This window comes from Cuculus canorus, chromosome 9, assembly GCF_017976375.1.
Source record: "Cuculus canorus isolate bCucCan1 chromosome 9, bCucCan1.pri, whole genome shotgun sequence".
NCBI classification, from domain to species: Eukaryota; Metazoa; Chordata; class Aves; order Cuculiformes; family Cuculidae; genus Cuculus; species Cuculus canorus.
In genome coordinates this window covers 24,947,481-24,975,100 of record NC_071409.1, presented here as the reverse complement: position 1 = coordinate 24,975,100, position 27,620 = coordinate 24,947,481, and the positions used below count along the sequence as shown (strand labels likewise).

General features: G+C 44.5%; 1 protein-coding gene across 2 annotated transcripts in view; it reads left to right on the top strand.

Moving 5' to 3' along the window:
- Window positions 1-1,546: 1,546 nt before the first annotated feature.
- ARHGEF26 (Rho guanine nucleotide exchange factor 26) overlaps window positions 1,547-27,620 on the top strand; it is a 51,062-nt gene continuing 24,988 nt past the window's right edge. The window contains exons 1-6 of one of the 2 annotated variants that reach the window (XM_054074165.1): window positions 1,547-1,694; window positions 1,770-2,655; window positions 4,395-4,431; window positions 6,381-6,526; window positions 12,268-12,324; window positions 16,973-17,133. In XM_054074165.1, the coding sequence (XP_053930140.1) occupies window positions 2,011-2,655; window positions 4,395-4,431; window positions 6,381-6,526; window positions 12,268-12,324; window positions 16,973-17,133 (1,046 nt within the window). In that variant the 5' untranslated portion in view covers window positions 1,547-1,694; window positions 1,770-2,010. Of the gene's footprint in view, window positions 1,695-1,769; window positions 2,656-4,391; window positions 4,432-6,380; window positions 6,527-12,267; window positions 12,325-16,972; window positions 17,134-27,620 lie in introns of both variants that reach the window. The other variant, XM_054074164.1, reaches the window with a different exon arrangement.

Below are 27,620 nucleotides of genomic sequence, written 5' to 3'. Positions count from 1 at the left end.
AGGAGGGGGAGGCTGGGGCAGCACGCGGTGACGGCATCGCTGCATGCAGGGCTGGCATCACCGCAGGCAGGGCTGGCATCGCCATACGTGAGGATGGCATCGCTGCACGCAGGGATGGCATCGCCATATGTAAAGATGGCTTCATCGCAGGGATGGCATCGCCATACGTGAGGATGGCATGGCTGCACGCAGGGATGGCATTGCCATATGTAAGGATGGCTTCATCGCAGGGATGGCATCGCCATATATAAGGATGGCTTCATCGCACAGGAGGACGGCATCGCCACACACAACGATGGCACTGCCACATGCAGGAATGGCATAGCCATACGCGAGGATGGTGTCGCTGCCTGTGGGGATGGCATCAACACATGCAGCGATGGCATTGCCATATGTGAGGATAGCATTGCCATAGAGGGAGATAATATCACCACACGGGGGGATGGCATCGCTGTATGTGGGGATGGCAACACCACATGCAGGGATGGCATCGCTACACACAGCGATGGCATTGCCACATGCAGCGATGGCCACACAGCACACGAAGGCCGCATTGCCACACGTGGGGATGGCACTGCCATACAGGGAGATAGTATCACCACACAGGGGGATGGCATTGCCACACGCAGGGATGGCATCGCCACACGCAGGGATGGCCTCACAGCACACAGAGCTGGCATCGCATCCACGGGGATGGCGTTGCTGTATGACTACTGTCACAGGCACCTGTAATGCATGAAATCACCCCTTTTCCCTGTTGGAGGGTACTCGCCCTCCTTCCGGGAAGAGCCTCGGGCTGTCCCCACGGGGAGCTGCTCAGGCTGGGAGAACCGGTCCCGGCTGCCGTTCCAGCCTGCCGGGCACATCGCGTTAGCACGGAGGGTAATTAGCACGGAGGGTAATTAACACGGAAAGCAAGCCCCGCTGTGCTGGGGAATCCACCCGGGAGCAGGAGGGGGCTGCCGGCAGCGCATCGAGCCCTCCGACGGCAACGGCATCGCCTCTTTGCAGCCTCCGCCGCTTCACCTCGAGAACAAGGCTTGAAGCGGAGGCTGCAGGGAGGCGATGCCGTTGCCGTCGGAGCGGCTCGATGCACCGGCGGCCAGTTTGGGACCTGCGCGATGTGGACGCTGCGGGGCAGGATCCGCGGGGAGCGGGGAGGGAGGCTCCGCGGGGCGGGGGCGCAGCTCCGCGGGGAGCGGGGAGGGAGGCTCCGCGGGGCGGGGCAGAGGGGAGGGGCAGCTCCGCGGGGCGGTCTCGGCGCCGCCCTCCGCCGCAGGTGGGGTGGGAGGCGGCCGTTCCTCCGCCCCCGGGGCGCGCGCTCCGACCCGCACCGGGCGCTTCGCTGCCCTCCCGCCGCCGGGCGGCCCCGCTCGGGCTCCGGGCAGGGGGTGGGGGGGAGGGAGGGAGCGCGGGCGGCGTTTCTGCGGCTGCCGCAACCCCCGGCCGGCACCGGGAAAAAGAGGAGACACCGGGAAAAAGAGAAGCCAGGAGGGAGACACCGGTGAGAGGAGGCACCGGGGTAAAGGAGCCGCTTGGGAGGCACCGGGAAGAGGAGCCGCTCGGGAGGGAGACGCCGGGAATAAGGAGCCTCTTGGGACGCAGACGCCGGGAAAAAAGGGAAAAGCGGAGCCAGGAGGGAAACACCGGGAAAAGAGGAGCCAGGAGGAAGGGAGACACCGGGAAAAGAGGAGGCAGGAGGGAGGAGGATACCAGGAAAAGAGGGAAAAGAGGAGCCAGGAGGAAGGGAGACACCGGGAAAAGAGGAGCCAGGAAGGAGACACCAGGAAAAGAGAGAAAAAAGGAGCTAGGAGGGAAGGAGACACCAGGAAAAGAGAGAAAAAAGGAGCTAGGAGGGAAGGAGACACCAGGAAAAGAGGAGACAGGAGGAAGGGAGACACCGGGAAAAGAGGAACCAGGAGGAGGGAGACACCGGGGCGAGGAGGCGCTCGAGGGGCTCTGCGAAAGAGGAGCCGGGAGGGCGCCCCCGGGGAGGGCCCGAGCCCCGCGATGGAGGCTCCGCAGCCCTCGGGCAGCCCCGGGGGGCGGCGGGGCGGCGGCACGGCGCGGCCGCAGTCCTACCGCAGCCCCAGCGGGGTGTTGGTCACCGACTTCCCGCTGGAGGACCGCGGGGCGCGGGTACCCAACGGCTCCGTCCCACCCGCGGCTGCTCCTCCGCGGGTCTCGCCGCCGCCGCCGCCCAGCCCGCAGCGCCCCCGGGCCGCGTCCCCGCCGCTGGGAGAAGCCGCTCGGGAGCCGCAGAAGGCGGTGCCGAACACCGTGGTGCTGAGCACCCACAGCCCCGCGGCGCTGAAGGTGGGCACGCGGCAGATCATCCCCAAGAGCTTGGCTGCCGACGGCAAGGCCGCCAAGAGCCCGCGCGCCGAGGCCGGCAGGAGGGCCCTGAAGGCGCGCAGCATGGTGGAGAGCATCGAGGCGCCCTTGGCCGGCGGGGAAGAAGAGGCTGACGGGGACCTGGAGAGCCCCGGGAGCCTGCGGCGAGGGCTGCGCTCCACGTCCTACCGCAGAGCCGTGGTCAGCGGCGTGGATTTGGATGGTTCTTCCAACCTGAAGAAGAAGAACAGGATGTCCCAGCCCGTGCTCAAAGCGGTTGTTGAAGATAGAGAGAAGTTCTCCAGCCTGGGGAGGATAAAGGTGAGCGATGGTGGTGGGTGATGCGTTGACGCCGGCGCTGTGGGTCACACCGGTCCCGCCAAGCGCGTCGAGTGGTGTTTGTCAGAGCAAAGCCAGGAGGGTCGGAGGGACTTTTTAGAAGGGCATGGAGTGATGGGATGAGGGGGAATGGGTGGGTTTAAATGGGAAGATTGAGATTAGACATTAGGGAGAAATTCTTCACGCTGAGGGTGGGGAGGCCCTGGCCCAGATTGCCCAGAGCAGTGGGGGCTGCCCCATCCCTGGAGGGGTTCCAGGCCAGGTTGGATGGGGCTTGGAGCCCCTGATCCAGTGGGAGGTGTCCCTGCCCATGGCAGGGGTTGGGAATGGATGGGCTTTAAGGTCATTTCCAACCCAACCCATCCTATGATGCTGTGAAGTGTCGGAAGCTTCAGAGAAGCGATTCCATTGAATCTAGGCAGCTCCATGTGCTGGTGGCAGCCGAGCACACGCGTTTCCTGATGGATTCCCCGGCACATCTGGGTTTTCTTTCGCAATCAAACTGATGTTTTGAAACCTGTTTCCCAGAAAGTAGTAAACAAGAGGAAGAGGAACAGTGACTTAAAATCTGCCTGCAGGAGTAACCAAACTGACAGAAAAAAGAACTCCCTCGTTGCTCCTCTGAGACGCTACTTGTAAAGTGTTTTTAAAAATCAGTCTGAAATAAAAGGCCACTTGGGTATCTTTTTGTAGCTTAATTTTAATGCCTGCAAGTAAAAGCAGAATGCCTGCTTGTGATTCTTGACTGTAATCCCTTTGGAGTAGTAGATTTACCCTGAATGTTAATACATTAACATTAAATTATGAAGACTTACTGAAAATACCCCTTTACTTGAAAATGCCCTATTGTTATCTTGTGTTCCCTTCTTTTTAAATATAATCTGTGGCTTTTCATAAAATACATCAGTAGATTTCTGCGGAGGGTTTGGAATTGCATGATAAAGTACTCCAGGCTAAGGGCTAATGTAGCTATTAATTATCATCTCTATGACAGTTTTCAACCAAATTAATAATTGTGGCTTTGGAAACTTTTGTGGAAGTGCTGCAAGTGGTGAAATAGCGATGGATCAAATTGTGAACGGCTGCTGAGAAGGGAGGTGCTGTGGTTTGGTTTGGGTTTGGTAGTAGACTTTTATCAGTAAGTTGTGTTTCGAATGGGAGGACGTGACCTTGTCCTGTCTTTACACACAAAACTCCTTTTTCTAGCATCCTTTTTTTTCCTTTTAAATAGGCTTCTTAGGCCGTATGACTGGTTGTACCAAAACAGCTGTTTTATTTCAAAGGTTTGGTTTGGTCTCCAAACGTTTGTTTAGAAAATACTTAAAGTTGTGGCTTTTTGCAGAGTGCTTGGAAAGAGAGAGACACTCGCTCATGTGCCTGTGTCTTTGCAGAAAAGCCCAGTGACAGTGGAGTAAGCGACAAGTTCGCTGAACTCTTGGAAAGCCGGTATACTGTGCTCTTGAAACATAGGAAAGATGAAGCGTTTGGGGCAGATTTATAGAAACAGTGCATGAGAGGAGAAAAACTAGAATAGCTTTTCACTGTCTGTGACGAAGCAATGTTTTTTCATGAATAGTTGTCCAACATCAGAAGTTTACAGATTAGGGGCTGTTAATTTGGCGCCTAAGTATCAAATAAAATAGAAGTTCTTGTTGCTGTTGGTTATTTTGCGTTCTTCTTTTAACCTGTCTGTATCTTTTTCCTGTCAAAATTGTCAGAAGATGATGCTGAGAGGACAAGGGACATTTGATGGGGAAGGTAAGTCCTTTCTTTATCTGTGCAGACTTGATAGTGTCCTCAGTCACCAGAGAAATGAACTTCAGGATACTTTTGCATATTTCTTTCCTACATAGTCAAAGACTGAGTACCTTGTTCTTGGTAAACCGCCTAAGCTATGGAGTCATAGCTTTGGCACTGGCCATGCTTCAAAGAGTGTGTTAAAGAATATAGAATAGAAGGCTGCCTTTTCAGCTTAAACCCCTGTCCCTCCTAAAAGATGAACCAATTGATGTCTGTCCCTGCTGTAATGGTTCTATAGGATTACATAGGTGAGGATTTTCCTCCGTGTGGGACTGCCTATCTTGCCTGTTCCCTGTGACTCTGCAGAGGTGCAAGAGGTGGCTTTTCTGGATCAGCTGACGGGGCTGGGATCATCGCTTGCAGGGCCCTGGATTGTTGTTAAAAGTTCATGGTTCGTGCAGCTATTTCTCTTTTCCTCATAAGGCAAGGGTGCTCGGGCGAATTCCTTGACTTTGTAATCCTTTTCTTCTGCTACCTAGGCTTCAAGTTCAAGTGGCAGAAAAGCACTAGCCACGTATCTGCTTTTTTTATGTTACTCATTAATTCTGGGCTTTGCCAAGTTTGCCATTTTTCCTAATATTTCAACAAGAAAAAAGTTCTTTCCTGGCTATGAGTCTGTGGAAGTTTAGTTACAATAACTTCTTCTCCCTTGGCTTTTCTCTGCTTAATGCCTCCCGAAGGTCATGTCGGCTGCTGTGCCACCCTCCTTTTTGTCTTGTTTCTATTTTCAGAACTTTCCACTTTGTTGTGTTTGCATCACTGCCTGTCCTACTCTTTTTTTGCTTTTTCTCACACCGTCTCCTAATGACTTTTTCTAGAATCTCTTCCAATGGCTCCCCCTGATCTTGGACTGATCCCAACTAATTACTTTCTCTGGAATGCCTCTCAGAATTCAGTTACAGTACATAATTTCCTGTGTTAAAAGTGTATGAACTATATAGAGACATTCCAAAGGACAGATGAAGAAGGCCACACCTTATCGAGTACTCGGGCAGGTCTGTATGGTCTGGACAGGTGGTACAGATCCACCAGCCCAAGGAAGGACCTCAGGAGTTGCAGCTGTGTGGAGTAGCCACACCTTTTACTTATTTTCCCTTTCCTTTGTAGGGAAAAATTGGGTTTTGTCCAAAGCCTGGCCCATCTCTAGGGTACCTTTTAGAGCTTGCTTTCCTAACAGTTTAATTTTGTGTAAGTTATTCTGCTTTTGAATTTCTCTGCTTTTGAGAAGAGTGTTTGGTCAAGGAGGCAGGGAAATTGCAAGGGTCTGCTCCACCCCTGGGTCGCTTTGCCGTGGATATCACTGGATCAGTACTGGCAGCGCTGAAATTTCTAGTGAGTGTGTTTTGGTGCAAGGGTCACTGGCCTTGTGCTTATTCAAGCAGGCTTTGCAGGTTCTATTTAAAGTAGTTCTGACTCTAAATTTCTGAAATTTGGAACATTTCCTTCTCTTAGTAAAGTGTGAAGATGGTACTTAAAGCTGACAGAATAAAAGTTGGCGTGGGTAGTGGACTTAACACTGGCCTTTTAGGTTAAAATAGCTAGACCTCCAGGCTAGTGATTCTGCTCTGCTGACATGCTTGTTCCGATCTTAAATTGCTGGCTAATTATTAAACATTGTACAGTGAAACAAGGGAGAAAAAATGGTTTTCTGTTTTTTTCTTGACAATGGACACATTTGTTCCTTAATTCAGTCAGTGTGAATCTTGTTGGTAGTGGTACAGCGATCCATTGTTACTGTAGTGCACCATTGTCCATCCCAAATAAGATGCTATCTTTGTCTCTCTGAGTTTGGCAACGGTGCATTGACATTTTGGTTTCTTTCATTATTTTGATGCTACTTATAATTTTTATGAAAGCAGCTAAACTAATTTTCTAGCAATTAATGACATGCTGTTGTTGTTTTATAGAAAACGCTGTATTATATCAGAACTACAAAGAAAAAGCTCTGGACATAGATTCCGATGAAGAGTCTGAGCCTCGAGAGCAGAAATTGCATGAAAAGGTTGTTTTTCACCATAAGCCCCTGAGGTCAACGTGGAGTCAGCTCTCTGTTGTGAGTATTTCATCATTATATAGCCAGACAAAGACAGAGCAGCGAAGACTGTATAGAAGCAAATCTTTTTACTCGCTACTGGAGTCTTTGGCTGAAGCTTGTCATCTTCTTTTCCATTCCAAAATATAACATGTCACTGAATATATTTTTATTGACAATTTTGCAGCTATTCAGGTGTTACTAATCCAAATCCTGAGGTCTCGGCTGAGCTTTCGTCTAGGTTTTATGCAATGTAACTCCAACAGCTTAAAGCATAAATTAGTCCATTTTAGTAGGTACAGACTGATGCTGGAGCCAGAATCCGTTTCCCTGCTTACCTGAAACCTCCCCTTTTTTAGCGCAAGCATTTGTACACTCATGTGGTCGCACAACAGACTGGTTGGAGTATCTGAATTGAAACAACCAGGAAAAACATTCGCTGCAGTTTAAGATGAAAGTAAATACAACTTTTGAAATGCAAAAGAATTAATACTTCACACTTTTGGACTTTAAGATACATGTCTACTATTTTTTCCTTCTTAAAGCATGCCGAACTAAAGAAAATAATCAAACACACCCGTGTTGTTTACACGTTAAGAGGCTGAATCGGTGCTTCCCGTGGCCCTCAGACATGGGAGCAGGCTGATATCAGCTATGCCAAGGCAGCTGCTTGTGAGAGTTATTGTTAATGCTTGTGTGTGTGACTGGCTGCTCTGAACGAGCTGCTCTCAGAAAGGTTGAAAAGGCAGGTTTGAGTCTGAATAGCTTGGAGCGATGTGGATCAAACCTTAAATAGAATTTAGTCTTGTTAGTTCTTGTTGCTAAATTTTGTTTTTCATTTTATAAAAACAACATGAACGTCTTGATTGGTCACCGGTCTTTGTTTTGGTGAAGAGCAATGCAGTTGAGAAAGTTCATTTTAGAGGCCTGTGTTTGGCAAAGACACAATTTTACTGCTGCTTAAAAAAGTGTGTCTGAATTCACTAAAAGGGTGAATTATACTAGAGAAAAGCTTCATTAGTTACAAACAATTTTCTGTTGAGTTGTTCTAAGTTGCGGCAAGCGAAGTCTAAGCTGATTTGAGTGCATATGTTTTAGCAGAAACCATTTATAAAAAGTTGAGTTTTCAGGTAGTGGTACTCTGTTATCCTCAGCACAGCCTGTGGAGCGTGTGCAGTAGCTGTTTCTTAGTAGCATCATTAAAAAAAAGCAGAATTCATCTGTTTTAATTGGTGCTGTAAATTTGTTAGTATCCCTACTAATAAACTGGAAAATCAGTTGACATTTCTATAGGCTTTCGTTGTATGCGTGATTTTGAGACTGAAGAAGCTGTGAAAGTTCTGTATTTATGTGGTTAATTGTATCCTTTGATCACTTCTGTGGCTCTGGAGGGGTATCACTAAAATGAAGAGCCTGGGTCTTTGTAGAATGCTGTGGAACCTCATCTCTCTACGTGGTTTGGGAGAGGATGAGTGTTGCGTGGCCTGATCACCTGGGATATTTGACAACTGGGGCCATTGGCTGAGTGTATCCTGTATGAATTAGTTCCTAAGCCTCAGCCAGATCTTCTAAGGCTATGGAGATTGTCTGCTTAGAAGAGCTGTCTTGTACTCATTGATGACCTTTTGCAGTTTAAGGTATTGAAATACAAATCCTTCTTTGATTCAGTAATTTTAAAGAAGGCAAGACAAGGTGGTTTTGGAAAGATGTACTTTACATTTGTTTTGAACAAAGCAAGTAGTTTAAATGTAGTTAATTTGCTTAATGTTGCAGAAAAGTTTGTGTATAATGAAGTTAAATTGTGTTTTTTCTGCCTTCTAGGCAAACTGGCAGTTAAATGTTCAGCAGCTGAGGTGTTTTGGGAGGAATGCTATTCAGTAATAATAATAATAATGTAAAAAAACATTAATTTGTCATGAGACCAAGATAGTATAAAGATCATCTCAGTAAAAACCATTCCTATGCCATGCTTACAGTTGTATAAACCAGTTTGTTCTTCACAATTTCTGGTGCAGTGGGCTTGCTCAGTGTCTTTATGTGATTTATAAAGCTGGAGGTGGGGGAGTATATGGGAAAAGGTGGTGCATTGTGAAAACAGAGTGTGGGAATCTGAATCCCGTAGTGTATGTGTTTATAACTCTTTGGAAGAATTATATGCTGTCAACGTGAACTAAAAAGTGAGTGTGGAAGGAATTGTGATGGGGAGTCAGCTGGAAGATGTCAGTGTGTTGGGTTCCAACATACATTAGGAACGAAGGAGAATAATGTTTGTGGTATTTGCTAGCAGAGACTGTGCTAGGAAATGGAGGGAAAAGACAGCAGAATGAATCTGTTCTTTCTGCAGGATGGTCCTTTGGCTGCACGGGCTTGGCAGCTGAGGCAGTTCTGAACAGGCTTTCTGTTTGAGGGGGGCAGTGAAGCCTTCAGGTTTGGAGCTGTCAAGTCCTTTATGATAAGAGTTTAAAAAAAGCGTGGTTTTACCTTCCTGCAGCGTACACAGAAATGTGAAGTTGTAATTAAGCTTTGTGGAGCACGTTTAAAGGCTCTGAACTAGGGTGCTATTTAAATCCAGTTCCTGTCAAATTCCTCCCTTGAACCCTCTTCCTCTTTAGATTCCTGTTGCAGATTAGACAGCTGGCAGTCGCTAAGCAGATGACGAGGCAAAGAGCCAGCTTATCCACTATCTCTGTTCCTTCCAACCTTCATCTGTTAGTTTAAAAGTTTAACTTAGGGAGAATAATCATTATTTCCAAAATATATTCCAAAAGTATCTTTTGAGAACTTTGAAGAATTTCCAGCAGGTCACAGGCCGAGTACCAGGTTGTGTGTATTAAATGTATTTATGTTCCAGCAGAAGTAGCATTCAGTTAGTGTGGTTGATGGCAATGCCTATTATTGTGCAGGCGAAGAACCACATCATTGGTCAGGCTGAAAGGGACCTTTTGAGATCGCCTTGTCCACCTCCCAGCTCAAGGCAGGTTGGTTAGAGCAAGCTGTCCAGGCTGTGTCCAGTCAGGTTTTTAGTATCTCTGTGGGTGGAGACCTTGCCACCTCCTTGAGCAACCTCTGGTGGAGTTTAAACACGGTGTCTGGCTAGCAGACTTTGAACTTAAATGTCTGGTTTTCCCTCTCTTTACTGCCTAGCCTGGAGAATATGATGCGTGTTCACTTTTTTTACTACTGTCTGTGCCTCGGTGATTCTTATAAACCATCTTGAGAGCTAGCACTGGAAACAGATATCCCATAGCATGGGTAATGCTCAGAATTATTGAAATATTTAATATTAAATGGGTGGTTTGGCATCAAGTTCTCCTTTTCATGCCCAATAGTTCGATATACTTATGTAGCACTGCATCAAGATTTTGTGCGGTGTTTCTATCCTGAAACTCTTCCCAAACTTTGTTCACCTTGCATTTCATTTTAATGATCATCTCTTTCTCTGGTTTGGTTCAGGTGCAATTGTGATTTTTCTCATTCATTTGAAAAGCTGCCAGAGGTTGCTCTCACACTGTCACCTTTTCCTTACTGCCTTTTCATAGTGGTATCAAACAGAAACTACCTGGTTTTACTGTCCAGAATCTTCAGGGCTAATCTCTGAATTAGCTCTTACTTCTCTCCTGGTATCCAGAGGCTTATGTTCAGTTTGGTTTATGATGCAGATACCTAGATTTCTCAAATATTTCTAATGTGTTCCTTATTTTGGAGGAACTTCTTGTACATAAGCACAGAGTCAACCTGTCATTCTTTCATCCTTCTTCCTCATTTTCATGGTTGAATTGCCAAGACAGCATCAGGAGCTGTATTGTTGGGCCTGTTTAGTTCTTTTTGGCTATGTTTTTAGCTTATGTTGAATTTTTGTTTGCATATCGTTATAAATATAATTTTTAGGATATTTCAGCTAAAACATTTTGGGCACCTCAAAAACAGGAACTGAATTTTCTTTAGATGGGTAGACGACGTACTCAAGGACGTGGTTTAGTGGCAGATAGGAATGGTTGGACTTGTTCTAAGAGGTCTTTTCCAACCTAGTGATTTTATGATTCTATATTAAGCAAATTTTCATGCAGTGTGCCAAAAATAGTCTCCATATCTAGACCTCTTCCTCTTTGGAAGTGTTGCTGTTGTTTAGGCGTTAAGGTTGAGCTGTTTGCTTACATGATCAATTTACATGTGTACTTTTCATGTTCACACCCATATATGATGAAATAATGATCGCAAAGCACAGCTAGAGGTTTTTGAGCATGAGTGCAGCAGTTGCTGTGTTTACCTCACTGGCGTTTTGCAGTTACTGTACAACAGGAAGCGCTGAAATCTCTTGGATATGTTCATAGGTATTTCCTGTGTCGCCTATTTTTAGAAAAGTCCTCCCCTGCATCCAGGAAAAAGGGACATTGTACTTCCTAGTGAATGCTTTAAAGCTTTCTGGTTGTTGATTGAAGGGTAGTTTAGTAGTTTAATAGAAAAGGATCTAATTAGTTCCTGCTGGGTATTCAGTGTGTGCTTATGGTGACAGAGGAATCTGTACCTTGGGCTCAAAAGAAGAACTGCTTGAGAACTGGTACATCCATGTTATTTCTATGGGTATGTACATATGTGCACATACTGCAGTGTTTATGCAAACCAAAGAGCAGAATTTCCTAATGTTGTTCCATCTTTACTCTTGAGTCTGCCATCCAGATTTGTGGTGCCTGTGGAATGCAGGAAAAAGATGAGGAATAATACATCCTTTAGAATTCCTGGAAATGAGCGGAGTAAGGAGAGAAAGCTCTTGATGATAGTACATTAGGAGCTTTAGGAGAAGACGGAGAGAATAGAAGTCCATGTAATGTCTCATCCCATGAGGCACTGCTGCCCCACAAGGACAACAATGTCTTCCAGACATGTAGTGCTGTGCGGTGGGCTCTCACCTTTCCTCGTTCAGCGAGCCTTACACAGGTGACCTTCCTGAGGTGAAGTCTGTGTTTAACACTCCTCCAGGAAATAAGGAAAGCCAAGCCCTCCTCAGTGCTTCAGTTTCTCCTGTTAAATGCCCTAATGCATGCAGTTTGCACCAGGAAGAAATAAACTTTAGTAGGAGTCTCAGGTGTAGCTGAGTATGTGGCTTTAGGCTGTGGAAGATGTGGCTCTGACTGAAGATTGCGATGGTTGTATATGGGGAGCTGGGGCAAACTCTTCTTGGCCAGTTTGGCTGTAGGGTGCAAAGTGGGGACAGACGTCGTTGCAGGGTTGAGGGGGCAGGATGGGGGTGTTTACTTTGCCATGACTGTTTAGGGTCGTGGAGCTCCTCCGGAGTAATTTTTTGGCCAGCAAACTACCTGTCAGGGTAGTTTGTCAGTGCCTTTAGGTGTGTCAAACAAATGAAGACGCTAAGATTTTTCAGGCTGACTCGGAAAATGGACCTTGCGATGTACGTGTGTCAGTCAAGAAATCTAACTGAAAAGGGGAGAGCGGTTTTCCTGCTTCTGTGTGTGTAGAATCTGGGGAGGTTGTGCAGGGTGGCTGTGGTTCATCTGGGAAGGCTTTCACTGCAGTAGTTCTGTGTTTGTGTCTTGGGATAGTTTTTAAATGAACTTTAGTTCTTTCAAATATGTCAAATGACAGATGTTATTGACTTAATTTTTTTTTTGTTTCTGTGGCCTCATTGCTCTGTCTGAAGCGGACAGATTCTGTAGCTGAAATCTTAGCACAGTGTTTCAATAGTTCTGGTTTTTAAATCGTGTTTTTCTACAAAAAATTGTTAATTTTTTTAATTTCTTTTTTAGGTAAAGAAGAATGGATTATCAGAAGCGATCAGCCAGGAAGAAAGAAAAAGACAGGAGGTACTCTTTAAAGTAGCGGTCCTTTTTCGTTGGTTGGTTGGGGATGCACCGCATGCCTGATTTAATACTCTGTCTGTTGATAAGGGGACAAGTTCATCACAGTGCTTCCTGTCCTAGAGTGAAGTGTCTTCTCTCCCCAGGGAGAGTAAATAAACAAACCCGGCCTGTTGCTGATGTGCATGTTGCTGGTGCAGGTCTCCTGCCAACTTCTGTGGGTCTTGCCACAGGAGAGGTTCCTCGCAATGCTCGCTCCTGGCCTGTTCGACTGCTTGGTAGCAGCAGCAGGTGCTGCTGTGTGCGGTGTCAGGAAGGTGTATGATCAACCTTGCCTCCACAGAGGGTTGGAGGTGGTGCATTACGTTTTTGAAGGCAGTGAGGAACAAAGAACAGCTTTTTACAGTGCCTCTTGGTTGCCACTAATCCTGTGAACAATTCTGGGCATGCGAGCGCTGTGTCTGGTGTAACTAACCTTTCCCTGTCATGCTGAAATGAAGGAGGTGCATCCATGCTGTCAGCAGCACAGACAACAGCAGCAATTACCAATGTAGTTACCTTTTCTCTCTCTGTCTCTTTCCCTTTTGCTCCTTTTGTTGTCTTTATCCACTTTCCTCTTCCTTTCTTTTGTCCACTTTATCTGCTTTATCCTCCTTCCTTGCTTACAGGGGCTATATCAAAATGAATGAGAGGTGTTGAAAAGAATAGCCTGACCTAGCCAACTGTTTACCTGCAGTTATTGAGGTATGTCCTTCAAGAAGGGAAAAACCAGTTGTTTTTGGTTCTTTTTAATAGCAGCACTGTAGCATTACCCAGCATGGAAACTTGTTCCAGTATCTCCATTTCACTTTGGGACATACCTGGGTGAGAGTAGCCAAGGGAGACCTGACTGGGGTTTTCTCTGAGGTTCAGGGATATGTGTAGCCTCAAATATTGCTTTAGCTACGAGACCTAGGCTTGTTGCCTTCATACGTGAAATACAAAAGTGTCTTGTAAGGCATACAGGAAATTTAGATGATAGTTTAGGTGTTTACAACCCTGCATTTCTTTAGCTATCTTCTTTTGCTTTATTTGAGGAAGGGGTTGTGCAGCACGTCAGGCCACGCGTTCTGCTTTTCTGTCTCCTACTGGGAAGCTTTGAGACACAGGGCATTTATTTCAGTCATATCCTTTAGGAGCCTTTAACCTATGTTTTCTGGACTCATGTTTACATCCCTTCAAAGAGAACAAGTTCTTTAGATCCCTTTTAAATGTAAAGTCTTTAATGGTGCCAAAAATGTTTTCAAGCCTGAGGATTTTTTTATTTGAATGTTAGAGGCCCACTCTTTCAGACAGAACCTAAATAAATAGTTATGATGTAGCTGTGCTACCAAGTCTCACTTTTGCTGTATTTCTTTTAAATTGCCTTTTATTGATTATACTATTTATTCTTTAAATATCTTTTCTGAGCCTATTTTTACCATTATAATATACTGTCACTGCAGAAAAATATTTGTTTGCTTCCTGCCTTGATTAAATGTCTGTGTTGTGCATTCATATGCATCCTGTCTTTCAGAACACGTTAGTGAGATGGATAGCGGTGCATCCCTTGTCTGAAGAAAAGGTGTCATATAGACAGACTGATTTGAACTACAATAATTTTTGATCTTTCCTTGCATGCTAAAAGCTCTGTGTGTGTACGAGCTGCAGTATGCATCTGGCCTCTTATAAGTTTTCTCTGCCCTTTGGGACTCAAACACCTGTGTACCTCCATGTCGTGCAGGTGAACCACATTATGGCTTCAGATGTCCTTCAGAAACACTGCTAGCAAGCACCTGGTAGATGCCCACAAAACCTCTGAATGTGGTATAGTTACTCTGTGTCAAAGTTAGGATTGTTTTTAACCCTTTTTTATTCTCCACACTGTGCTTGGGTTGCAGTAAGATGATATCCTCTCCCTTCTTTATGTGTTAGAAGCAAAGTATCTTTTTCTTTATTTCTGACTATGCTAATGACTTTGTTACAAAACTGGAAGAAGTCTGTGAAGATCCTCAGTAAAAGCATAAACAAACCTCCTCCAAAACAATAATAGTAATAAGAGAGCTTGTATATTGTCCTGTGTTGAAAAATGTTTGGGTAGAAAACGATTAGCCATGGAGTTCTTCAGCAGTCCTTAAGTAAATCCTTTGTGAGCACAGCTGGGAGAAGTACAGTGAGACTGAAGACTGGAAATAAGTTGCTGGGCAAAGGCCAAAATGCTCTTTCCGGGCACCTTTGGGTACATGGCTGGCCAAGAGTAAGTAGGTAGATTTGCTGCTGGAGTTTGGCTGATCTGTGTGTATGTTCTCTAGATTCTGGAGGCCGACAGCACTGGCAATTTGACGTTATGTTGAAGCATTACTTTTGCATGTGTTCTTGCACAGCAGTATTCACTCCTGTGAATAATGTAGCCAGTACCTAGCTGCTGACATATCTCTCACTGGATTCTGTTAACTTTTTAGGTCGACAATAAGATGGAGAGATTGCTGATATATACCTTAGACTTCCTTTCCTGTGCATACAATGGCCCTGTAGGTTTTCTGTGGAGCTGATAAATATTGTTGACCTGCATAAACCTTTAGGGCTTCAGCTAAAGCAGATTGGTTCTGTTTTGTTCTCAGAAGTCCAAAACTTGTTATTTCATTATTAAAACCTCAGTTCTTTGAAGCAGACTTTTTTGAAGGGAAAAAAAAAATTGAAAAAATTCGGGAACACTGCTGAGGGCCCTGGGGTTGTTAAGCCTTGAGAAGAGGAGACTGAGGGGAAGACCTTATTGCTCTCTACAACTACCTGGAAGGAGGTTGTAGAGAGGAGGGAGCTGGGCTCTTCTCCCAAGTGACAGGGGACAGGACAAGGGCGAATGGCCTCAAGCTGCGCCAGGGGAGGGTCAGACTGGACATCAGGAAAAAATTTTTCATGGAAAGGATCATTGGGCCTTGGCAGAGGCTGCCCAGGGAGGGGGTGGAGTCCCCATCCCTGGAGGTATTTAAAAGATGAGTAGGTGAGGTGCTCTGGGGCATGGTTTAGTGGCAGACAGGAATGGTTGGACTCTATGATCCAAGAGGTCTTTTCCAACCTCGTGATTCTGTGATGCACAATTTGAGACTCAGAATGCTCAAGAGGAATTGTATTGGAGCAAAACCTTACCTTAGAAACAGCAGCAGAATTCACTAGACTTGAACTCTTTAAGAAATCTTGTGGACAGGTGTCTCTGGCAGAATGTTTTGTGTTTCCCCCATGTGTGGTTTGTCTTGGCTGGTGCTGGGGATATTCAGGAAGACTGGCTTCCACCTGCCTGTAGTCTCCCTTGCCTTTATAGCTGATGGTTTCTCTGGAGCACACACATCAGGGCATTGAGGTGAGTTCCTGCTGTAGGCTGCCAGCTGCCAGACCCTCTCTGTGTTTGCAGAGCCGTGGGCATTAGCCTTTCTAAACACTCAGATGTGCACTGTTGCGTTTAAAGTGTGTATTGCTCCTGTGGTCTGAGAATGCTTAGAGAAGTTATTGCGAGGAACTAATGAAATTATACCTGCAAGAATGAACATCACCTATATTGAGAACAAAGTTAGATTACCTCTGCTAATGATATTATTGTTTTAGTAATGCCTAATGTAGCCCTGGTGACAAATGGGACTCGGTGAAGCTCGCCACAAAAGGGTGCGTAATAGTATGTCATCTTTCTTCATGTATATATGTATAAGAACTCTAGTGAATTAACAGCAAATAAAGCCTAGGGAGGTAAAAGATATCTAAAGGCTGCATAGGTTTCTACATCAAAGATGAAAAATGCCAGTGGAACAAGTATGTGGATATCAAAGTCCAAGAGTCCATTAAAAGTTTGCTTTGTTTGTCAGCCAGCTGACGGAAGTTACAGTGGCTGCTCTAAGTGGCAGGGCGATAAAGCAGAGGAGTTGTTTGTGGGAGGTGAGGGAACGTGCTGGAGGACTGCCTGCCTGCTCCTAATCGCTGGCGGGGACAGAGCTGCCACTGCCTCCTGTCTGCTCTGCCACCGGGCTTCGCTCCCTGCTTCAGACATCTCTGCTTCTGTGTGACTGCTTTAAAAGTAACCATGGTATCGCTGCTGATATGTGACTCAAACCTGACTTTTCCAAAGGGTTTTGCTTTTCTGCAGATGCTCGGGTGGACAGGCTTCTGTTACTCAAGAATGCTTTCAAGTAAATAACTTGCTGGCTTCTGTTTAGAAAGAGCAAAAGCAAACAGTGACTGGTCAACAGCAGCAGGACTGATAGGAAGCTTCCAGCTGGACCACAGAAACAGACGTGGTTCTTTTTATTTAAAAACAAAAGCCAAACACACCTCTCAGGAGTATGAATGGGAAGAGATCGCAGTTAGTGTTCAGTTTTTGTCTTCAAACTCCCTGTTTGCAGTTGTGTTGAAAAGTCTGAATATAGACTTCTTTAAAAAATATATTTTTCTAGCATTAAATCACTTATTTCTAAGTAAATGATGCAGCTATTGTAAATAAATATTTGTGTTATAATCTCTAGCTAGCTTACATCTACTAACTTTTCTTTGCAGTCCTCTTCCCCATTTTCCTTTTTAAAAAAACAAACCAAACCACAGCAAACCCAAAGCCTGGTCAATAGTAAAGTCTCTTCCCCCTTTTGCTTTGCAGGCAATATTTGAAGTGATCTCTTCTGAGCATTCTTATTTACTGAGCTTGGAGATTCTGATCCGGTTGTTTAAAAACTCCAGGGAACTGAGCCTCACAATGACCAAAACAGAGAGCCATCACCTTTTCTCCAATATCACAGATGTTTATGAAGCAAGCAAAAAGTAAGTGTAGCAACAAACTTCTACATTTTTTTAAAAAACTACACATTTGTAAAAGAATAAATTTAGTAATGTTAAGTATACCTGAGGTTGGTTACTGGTAGTCACCTTACCTACACTCTTGTGCTTTGAGGCATTTTGCTGTTATTTGGAGGAATCTTAGCTTTTCTTGCCAAAGTGTTCCCTGTTTTAAAAGTTGGGTGGCTCTCCTTTCTGGCTGTACTGAGTTAGTAAGGAGAGCTTACAGGTAGGGTGACCTGGAGTTGTCTGGTTATTATTTTAATACCTCTTTGAACACAAGAGCAAATTTACTGGCCTCTCGGGTAACCACTTTGGAGTGGTAACTGGTGCTTCTAAAGCTGTCGAGCTAGTTTGAAGGTGGAGAATAATGTAACAGTGGGCTTTCACGTGAGTTGACTTACCCTTACACTGATCCCACATTGGATGGGATAGGCATGGTGTTAGATCTGCTGAATATTGGTAGAGAAGGGGAGAACATGGTGTATTCCAGTAGAAATAAATATCCTTCAAATCTAAGCAGCTCCTGAGCTAAATGTTATGTTAAGCAGTCACGCCTAGTCCTGACAGTCGGTCGCATTAATCTGCCCTTATCAAACTGCTAAAAATCGAGCAAGAGTTTAATACTTGCTCTTAAGAACCGGCTCTTGCCAGGGTTTTTCTTGATCAGTCAAGTCTCTGTTTACTTTCTGCCAAGTACTGGGTGTGCAGCGCACTGTGTGACTGTGGTATCTTCTGTGGAAGCAGCATGGGCATCTCGTTGTTGATGGGCAGTGCTGGGCACGCCACAGCACCCCCCACCAGCCACTTGGGCTTCTGGTAGAAAGATCTGCTCTGCTGTGGGGGGGGTTTATAAGCTTTGTCAGTGCAAAATCAGTAATAAGAAAAGCGGGTGTGCTATGAATAGTACCTATGATGAGGAAATGTCAAAAGTGTTGATTGTACACGATACAAATGCTGAAAAGTTTCTCCAGGGCATCACCACTCTCATGGTGAAGAAATTCCTCCTTATACTTAGTCCATGAAATCTGAGGAATTTCACATCCGTTGTGCAGCAGCTTGGTTTGGTGTCTTCTCAAGTATATGCAGTAATGGGATTTTGTTTCATGGAGCATACATGCGAGAGAGGCTAATGTGTTGTGTCAAGTGCCAGCCTCATTTAGGAGCTGTATAATTATGAGATGTACCTTCATCTGAGTTTTTGGTTTTTTTCATGTGTTGAATAAACCTTCCAAATTAAATCCACTTCTAAATTTGTCACTTAAAGTGTATAAAGCAGAGATGAGTGTGGAGAGAGCAATGTTTTTAAGGGCATCCTTACAACCCTTTTGGTTAATAGTCTTCAAAGGGAGTGGGAGGGGGTGAAAAAAGAGTGGAAAAATACTACACTGGCCTAAAATCATAATCTTATTCTTGTCTGGGAAGTCTAATGGTTTAACAACTTGGAGTTTTTATATGGCTTGGAGTAGAAACAGAATTTGTAACTCCTCCTTAAACTTAAATGAAAACATATTTTGTTTCCTGAGTTGTGCAATAATGTTAAAGTGTAACAAAACTTTGTGCTGGCTTTCTACAACCTTTTTTGTGTAAATAACTAAAATGATTTCAAATCAGAAGCCTCTGTCTCAGTATATCCAAACTATCGCTTCCCATTTTCAGGGTCTTTCAGGTTGGAAAATCCAACCTGTTGTTGTAAAACTAGTAAAACTGAGTATCTGTCCCATTGTGCTGTATTTTAAGCAGCCTTTCCTTTACTTGCAGACATAACTACACTCAGATTTTATCAGTGGGTTTTGTTGCTCAGACGAAAGTTTGGTGAGGTAAAGAACATGAGCTGATAAAAAGACTGTCTTCAGTCAGAATTGTTTAAAGCTTATATCTAGGAACTTTGACTTCTGAAATGTTTAATGAAACTCCCCAGAAACACCAAGATGAGCCTCTAATGCATGACAAGGCCATTTCTGCTGGAACAAAGCCGCCTTTGTTAGAAGCAGAATGCACAGACAGTCCTTGCTTTTGGGAGCTCATTGAAATGTCTCTAACAAAGGCGGGTTGATTGGAATAATTTGTGCAGCATACAGTGTGTTTGTTTATGAAAACATCTTGTCAGGTGTCTTCAGAAAGCTTAAGTCTCTTATTGCGTGTTTGCTGGTACGTGTACGAAAGATCATGACTGATGGAACACGGTCACACAGATTGCAGCGTGTGTCAGTGAGAGCTGTTACACTGAGGTTTGAGCCGAGGGGGATGCCACAGGGCAGCTTATCCAGCTATAAAAGCGTGTGTAGTTGGAGAATACCGTGCAATCAATCTCAGTAGGAAGAAGAACTCTCTTCTGCAACAGTACATGGTGCAAAAAGGGTCAGTGTCCCAAGAGCTGGTCTTGGGAAAGAGGAGTTACAAGGAAATTAGTGAAATGTCTTGGAGAACGATTGGTCTGACAGGTCAGATCACCAGATTCATCGGAGAAGGGAAAGTTTTAGCAGTCTTTCTCTCTGCCATTGGGCCAGCAGAAGGCAGAAAGCTTATGGAATATCAGGTGATAAGAATTAGCAGAAAAAGACAGGCAAAAAAATATTTTGACAGCCTCTGGCTGGTTTTAATTTCTGATTTCAATAGAGAAGCCCTTAAAGGTTCGTGAGGTAGGGTATCATCTTGCCTGAGTATCTTAATTTAATTTTATATATGTGAATGTGTTAGGAACCAGGTAAGCTTTCTCATAGTACTTTTTGGTAAGTTAAAATAATATTTCACCTCTTTCCAACATACGTCATCTTTTTCCATAGGAAAATACAGTCCTAGTCTTCATTTAAGAAATGTGTGTATTGAATTGGTTAGTTAGGCATTAAAAGCATCATTTTAAGCAACAGAACAAAAAAAACCAAACCCCAAAGCCCATATACAATAAAGTAAAAATAAAAATGTAAATAAAGTGAGTAGACCCTGGGTGATTCCGGTGAACTATAATGAAAGATTTCTTCTTATTTATAGATCACTGTTTAGATTTCCAAGTAAGACAAGTGATATAAGTTATTAACATCCTTTTTTTTTCCTTTTGGTCTAGACTGATGGTTTTAGTCTGCATTCTGTATTTTATCACAGTTCTTTGTCAGCAGTGTTTGAAGGAAGCTGAGTAAGAGCTTGAGGGCATCCAGCTGAGTGTGGTCACCCCACTGGATGAGTGACACTGAGGTGTGGACTGGGGAAGAGTGGCTGTGCTCTTCCAAAGGATGTTCAGCAGATTTAGAGTTTTGGAAGCAGATAAGTGGCTTCCTTATTAGTCAGGCTGAGTGGATGTGGTGGGACAAGTAATGGGAACAAGAGGGAGAAAAATCCTCCCAAATGATCTGGAAGCAGGACACAAGGCACCTGTGGCTCTGTGCATGTGCTGGTGTTTTTGCCCTGACCCACAGCAGGTGCTGCTGAGACTCAGACCATCCATGACTCTTGGGTTTTCCAGGTGTTGCAAATTGCTGCTAAATTTACCTTTTGTGGTTTTTGCCTTTCAGCTGTGCTGCACTATCCAACAAATTTTAAATTTACTGCCAGTGGTGCCTTTTTGGAATGTCAGGGGCTTCCAGGGATTCTGGAGGAATTATTGTAGAGAAGTGAGTCTGAAGTACGTTTTTTTTTTCCTTTGAAGTATAGCTACCCACAGAACACATGGGTTTGCATCATATTCATAACTTGGGACAGTGCATTTATCCTCAGATTGCTTCCTTCATGGTTTGTTCCAGCATCAGATCTTGTTGCTGAACTCTTTGGCTTGAGTATCTAGGAATTATTAGTTTAGGGAGTTCTTCTGGCAGCTGAAACAACTCTCTAGGTTGACCTGCACTGTTTCTTTGCAAATGACTGGCAGTATTGGTAAACAGTAACTTTAATTAATATGCAGTTGGTGCTTGCATTCCTGACACAGTGAGTGTTTTATAATTTAATTTCCTTATTGGAAACAAGATTGGATATATGACTTCAGTACTCAGGAACATCAAATCTGAACAGAATTGTCCTTCCCTCAGCCCATTTTCTTGAGAGAACAGAACTGACAGGAAAGAATGTTGGGGGTTTTTTTTTGTTGTTTTTTTTTTTTTTTAAATGAGTTCAGAAATTTTTATACCTATATAGCTCCAGAGAGGGGTTACAAGGATGATCAGAGACCTGGAGCACCTCCTGTACAAGGACAGGCTGAGAGACTTGGGGTTGCTCAGCCTGGAGAAGAGAAGGCTCCGAGGAGATCTTATAGGGACCTTTCAGTACTTGAAGGGGCTACAGGAAAGCTGGAGAGGAGCTGTTCACAAAGGCTTGTGGTGATAGGACAGGGGTGAACAGGTATAAACTGGAGAGGGGCAGATTTAGGGAAGACATAAGGAAGAATTTCTTCACCATGAGAGTGGTGAGGTCCTGGCCCAGGTTGCCCAGGGAAGCTGTGGCTGCCCCATCCCTGGAGGGGTTCCAGGCCAGGTTGGATGGGCCTTGGGCAGCCTGAGCCAGTGGGAGGTGTCCCTGCCCACCGCAGGAGGGTTGGAACTGGATGATCTTAAGGTTCCTTCCAACCCAAACTATTCTATAATTCCATCATATGCGTTGTGTAATACTTAATTTAGTAGGTACCTGCAATCACTTATTCAAAAAGTGCTCTTGAAGAAATAGTTAGCTTTCCAGAAAGCCTTTAACTTCAAATTACAAACTTAAATCTATTGAAAAGAATGTCCCAAACTCGCAGATTTCTGTCCATCACCTTCACAGTGTCTGTTCCTGCTATATAGACAGACTGAACTGTTGCCAGTGTGAGCAGGATGCAGCAGAAAGGTACTGTGGCAGTGATGCTGCTGTGGTGACCAGGGAATGGTGACATGCTCTCTCTGGCTGCCAGCTTTGACAGCCCGGACTTTGATCCCAGAGCTTTCTGCTCCTGTAGCTCTGACTTGTCACCCACAGTTGCATTGGTGACCAAATCAAGGAAGCACTTTTGTGGCCAGTAGCTATGGAAAAGTTGCTCAGCCCAAAATATTTACTCTTGCTAGTGAGCTGGGGAGGAGGAAGATGTGCCCGTGGAGATGGGCTTCAGTCTTTAAGAGACTTTCTGAGAGCAATCAGTGGTTTATTGTGATTTTAGTTTAGTGAAGAGTTTTTCAATATGTTCCTTTCTGTCCTGTGCAAAGTCCCGTTCCAGCTGTCTGTCATGTTCTCCGTGTCGGATGCCCCTCTGAAGAAATGCCAGCTAATCATAAACAAAAAGTATTTGTGATTTGGTTGTCTCTGACTGGTGCGATCTCTGTGAAATTTGGTGTAGCTCGTGTTGGATTTGACAGTCTCTGTTCAGGCATCCTTGTCTCTGCCGTCATGCCTGCTCAGAGGTGTTGTAAAGGATCGCTTTGAAAAGGCAGTCTGAGTATTTGGTAACACTGCATACACAGAAAGTGTTGGTGGAAGGCATTTGCGGTAGTTTCTGTTAGCAAATAATTTAGCCTGAGCCTGAAGTCACTTATTAAAACCAGCTGGCATGAACTGCCTTAGGCTGTCACTCTAATGGTTTGTACAGCATCTTCAAGAAACACCAAATTTAACTGTCTTTATGGTTCTTTTCTTTTCCAGTGCTGAACACACTAGATTTAAACACCAGTTGCACAAAACTTGTATTTCTTCAGAAGACCTTTTGTATCCCGAGGGTCATTTGCAGTGTCACTTAAATGCTGACTGTGTAACTGTGTTTTTGTTTCTCTCTTGGATCCTGCCTCTGCGCAGTTATACACAGCAGATCTTGAAGCGTTTGTCAGGCTTTGCATAGACACAGTTTAATCCCTTTAAAATAGTATTAGCTGGTGCTGTCTTTTAAGGAGACCTTGGGATCATGTTAATGATGGTGTTTACTTATTTTGCTCATTAAAATAGACACTGTCTAGCTGGATTTTATTTAAAAAAAAATGTAAATCAAGGCAATTAATTGGCTAATGTTCTTCAGATCCCTGGAGCTGCCAGCTCGTGCCTTGCTCAGCACAGCCCCTTCAGGCATTGTTTCTGAAAGGTTACCTGATGAAGTAGTGCATTAAGTATCTTGTTTGGGGTTTAGGGTTTTTTATTTGACAGATGTCCTACATATGTATCAGCTCTTTTTACGAGGTAATTGAAACCCAAAAATGCTCATTTGCCAAGATCAGGAGTGACAGATGAGGGTCCTGTCATTACAAACTGTGATACTGGCTGAAGGGTAGAGGGAACCCATGCTTTTGAGAAGTTTTACTTGGGAATTTTCTAGATTACATTAGTGTTTTTCATGTGGGTTGTTTTCACCAGTCTGTTGGGCTCACCTGAAGAGAGACAGGATACAGGCTGCACGATGTGTCTGTGCTACTCACCGTTTTTCTCTTCAGGCCTTCCCATAAAATAATACTCTCTCTCTTGCTTTTTTCTTCCTCCTTGCAAAGCATGATTCTGCTTCCTTATCTCACTTGAGCTGAACTGGCAGCGTCGGGGAATAGGAAGGGATAATGTGTGTGTTTCTTGGAACAAGGTTCAGTGAGAAATGGCAAAGCACCCAAGGCTGTGAGATACCAGTTACGATTGCTGTGTCTTCTCAAAGTGTAGATGTGCACTTCTGTTGTTTTGGTGTTTTTTAATTGTGGTTGTCGAAGTTTGACGATATTGTTTGTCAGTGGAAAATTATCCAATTTCTGTTTTAAATTTACAAAAGCATTGTTCTTGCATGGTGGCCATTAGAATCTTGCTTTGTTTACCCCTTCCTAGAGAGAATTCTAGTGATTTTTTTTCTTGCTTAGCTTTACAGATATTGAAAACTTCATCTGCACACTGTCTGCAGTGTTCCGTGTAGTGTATTACTGCCAGAATTATTAACAAGCTAATTGTCTCTGTCCTTTCTGAAGAATTTGACACTAAAGCTCAGTACTGCCAATTTATATTTTGTGGAAATGTAGCACAGATGGTATGTAACTTCATGTCCCAGATGCTTATGAGGAGACACTTGCTCAGGTCCCTTTGCAACTTCTCTCCTAATTAGATTACGTTTCAAAACTCTTCTGTCAGTCCTTGATCTGGGACTTCGTGGTCAGTTCTTCCTTTACTTATACCATTAAGAACATTTGGAGATAGGGTTTTTTTCCTCTTTTTCTAGCTGAGGTCCTCAGCCTAAGAACTGATCCTTCTCTAATTATCTTCTAATGACTGCTTTTGACATTAACAATATAGCTTTCTTATGAAAAGTACTACCCATGCCCCAAATCTTCTCACTGGTGGCTTAAGATGGTTTGTGTTATCCAGCAGCAGTTAGTTCTGGCATCACATAGAAATACCTCATTTTGAAAGGAAATACTGTTTGAAATACAGTTTGAAGCTATATTCTAGATCAGTGGCCTTAAATTCTGAGTGTGACCAAGAGAGTTGGAATAGTCCTCTGTTGTAGAGGGCTGTGGTGGGACCAGCATAGTAGAGCTTGTTTGTGTCCTTTGGTTTTTGCACACTGATGTAAAAGGTCTGGTTTTGGTGCTAGCGGTGCCTGGAGATTTTTCCTCTTCCCCGTTCCTCCCTCAGCTCAGCCAGCTTCCAGCCAGACAAGATGTTGCTGAAAAAATGACACACAAACCAAACCTGGTTAGAGTTTTCTTTCTCTCACCTCCCTCGCATCCCAGTCAGAGCAGTTCCCAGGTCTCATCAAATGTCAGAACACAAGTGGTTGCAGTGACGTGACAAGAGCTGCAGAAGTTGGCATTGTCAGAATTATGGCACAAAGCTGCTGTCTGCCATAATATTTATTTGTACTGAAACCTATCCCTGTATTGTGTAAATGTGTTCTCTGTTAAAATTAATATATCCCACAGCAGCATTCATAGCTGATTTCTTGGACCCTCTGGCTCTGCTTCTGTAGCCTTACCTCTGCATGGAGTTATTAGGTGAATATTTGTGTTTAAGGAGAGCAGAACAAAAGTACTTAATGTTTTTAAGGCCTTCCAGCTGCAACCCTAAAACTATTTATCCAGTAGGTATTTGTGTTCTTTTCTGCATACCATCACTGTCACAATTGTCTGGAACTCTGCCCACACAGCTCCTCTCAAGCAGTCGTGCTTTTGTTGATGAGTCTCGCAGGGTTTGTTCTAGTAACAGCTTATGACTCTTTCACTGATTCTTCAGATTTTCTGTTGCTGTGGGAGTCGTGAAATAGGGAAACTGTTTATCTGCATATTTTTTTGGTAGTAAGAGGGTGAGCGTTAAAGAGTTATTTGAACTCTCCTCTCTGCCTTCCTTGTACAGACTGATAAGGGATGAAGCAGCAGCCTGTCATAGTTGAGACAGAGCGGTAAGTCTTCAGGGGGTCAGTCTGGTGTCAGAGAATGCCATTGCCCTTCCTGCATTAAAGAGAATGTGTTGCTTTGAAAAGGCACCGAGCTGTTAGTAAGTCTTTAGAGATCTGTGTTTAGCAAGGCTGTCAGAGTGGGAATATATATGTACGTTCCCTTGGCTCCTCTCATGTGTCATCGGGTCAATGTGCTTTGTTTAAATGAGAATTTAAAGCTACACAGTCTTTTGTTGGACCTCAGATTCGTGACATGAAAGCTTTTATTCCAGACTGATCCTAGTCTGCATTGCTTCACATTACTGTGGACTGCTGTGAGGTTGGTCTGTGCAGTGTTCACACTTAGGAAATATCACCTGCTGAAGGGTGGCATTGCTCTCCTCCAGGCTGTGCTGTGTCAGTGGCTCTGTCAGTACGAAGATCATGTACACAGATGTTTATTTGTGTGTTTAATAGGAAGGGCACCTTTATTGCAGCAGTATCAAACCTACCCTGTTTTCCAAGCCTGTAAACACATGCGATAATTTGCTGCCTGGATACTTCTACAGATGCATTGGAAAGAGACTGAAGTGCCTACAAGGGCACATGGAGAAGCCCAGCGGCACTGGGAGCTGTGCTGTGCCGCCTCTGACAGCGCTGTGCCCTCTTGCCCTTAGCCTTCCCCATGACAGGCGTTGCTGCTCTGCCCTCTGAACCACACCCAGCTGTAAACCAGCCTAACGTGGCCGTCAGTACACTTGCACTTGGAACTCGCTTTCCTCTGGCGATGGAAACGAGGTGGCTGCTAGCTTGGCATGACTGCCCTTATGAGAAAGACGGACCTGGGAGTGTCTGTGTCTGTGGCTGTGCCCACTGGGCTCTGGGAGGGAGCGAGGCAGGAGCACAATGGGGAATGCATCATTTGAAAGGAAATGGTGGATTCCAGACTTTCTCTGGGGTGTCCTGGGCACTCGCCGTTATTTCTAGGCTGTAGTGAAGCGTTCCCCAACTGCTACACTGCCCTCAAGACTAAGCAATGCTTCATTTATATTTTTTTTAATCATAGAATGGTTTGGGTTGGAAGGGACCTCAAAGCCCATCCAGTCCCACCCCTGCCATGGGCAGGGACACCTCCCACTGGACCAGGCTGCTCAGGGCCCCAAATTTAGGGTTCATATTTTCATCTTCATTTTTTTTCCCCAGCTATCAAGATTAATCAATTCTCTTGCATGTGGTAACAACGTCAGCATTTGGTGGTACTGTGACCCGAGAGACTGCAGGTGACAACTCGGGTTTGTGCAGCTTGAGGCAAATTATGCGTCTGGTCATGCTGCTCCATTTTCTGAGCTTTGCTTGCTGTGTTTGTTAGTTTGGCCGTACTAGCAAGCGTGTTATGTGGGCATAGCCTCATCAGTGTTGCTACAGAGCTTCACAAAATGATTTATAAATCCATTGTTTGTGACATGCAAGAGAACGTTTTGTTCTGTAACAGCTGAGTACGCAGGTAACTTCAGGCAGAGACAGAAGGCAGAAGCACCCTGCTTCTTCTCAGCAGTGTAAAAAGCACTTGGAAGGGGTTTTAAAATGCAGACTCTTCTTTTGATGTCTTCATAACGTATCAGAAAGATTTAAGCTTCTGGTGCCAAAGAGTGTTCTTTGTGGGCTCATTTATCGGTGGGTATTAATTGGGTGACTCAAGATTTGTTTTTCTGGAATGCGTACAGCTGCGCTAGAGCACTTACCCACTATCTTGCTGTAACAGAATGTATTGGCAGGGTTGCCATGGCCTTTTCAGTGTTCCTGGTCTCTGCCAGAGCACTATAAATAGTTGACAAGGCCAGTGGCTCGCCGTGAGTCTGGTTACTCATGGGCAGGTTTGCTGAAAGTTGTTCCAGTACACTGAAGGAATAGGCTGTCGGGGTCTTTTTTTCTTGTTTGGCTTTGTAGTTGCTCAGTAGGTATTTCCTAATAAAAGCTGTTTTTATGGACTATTTACTCTGCGGTGTTTGCTGTTAGGCTTCTGTGTGTGGTTGTGCACTATTTAGATTGTGATAACTCCTGTAACAAACTGATTCATTTCAAACACCTGTGGAGGTAGTTGCTCACTTCAGTCACCCTCTTCTTCAGCCATTCTTCTGCTAAAAGCTCTGATTCTAAGTCAACATAAACATTCTATGGAAATAAGGCT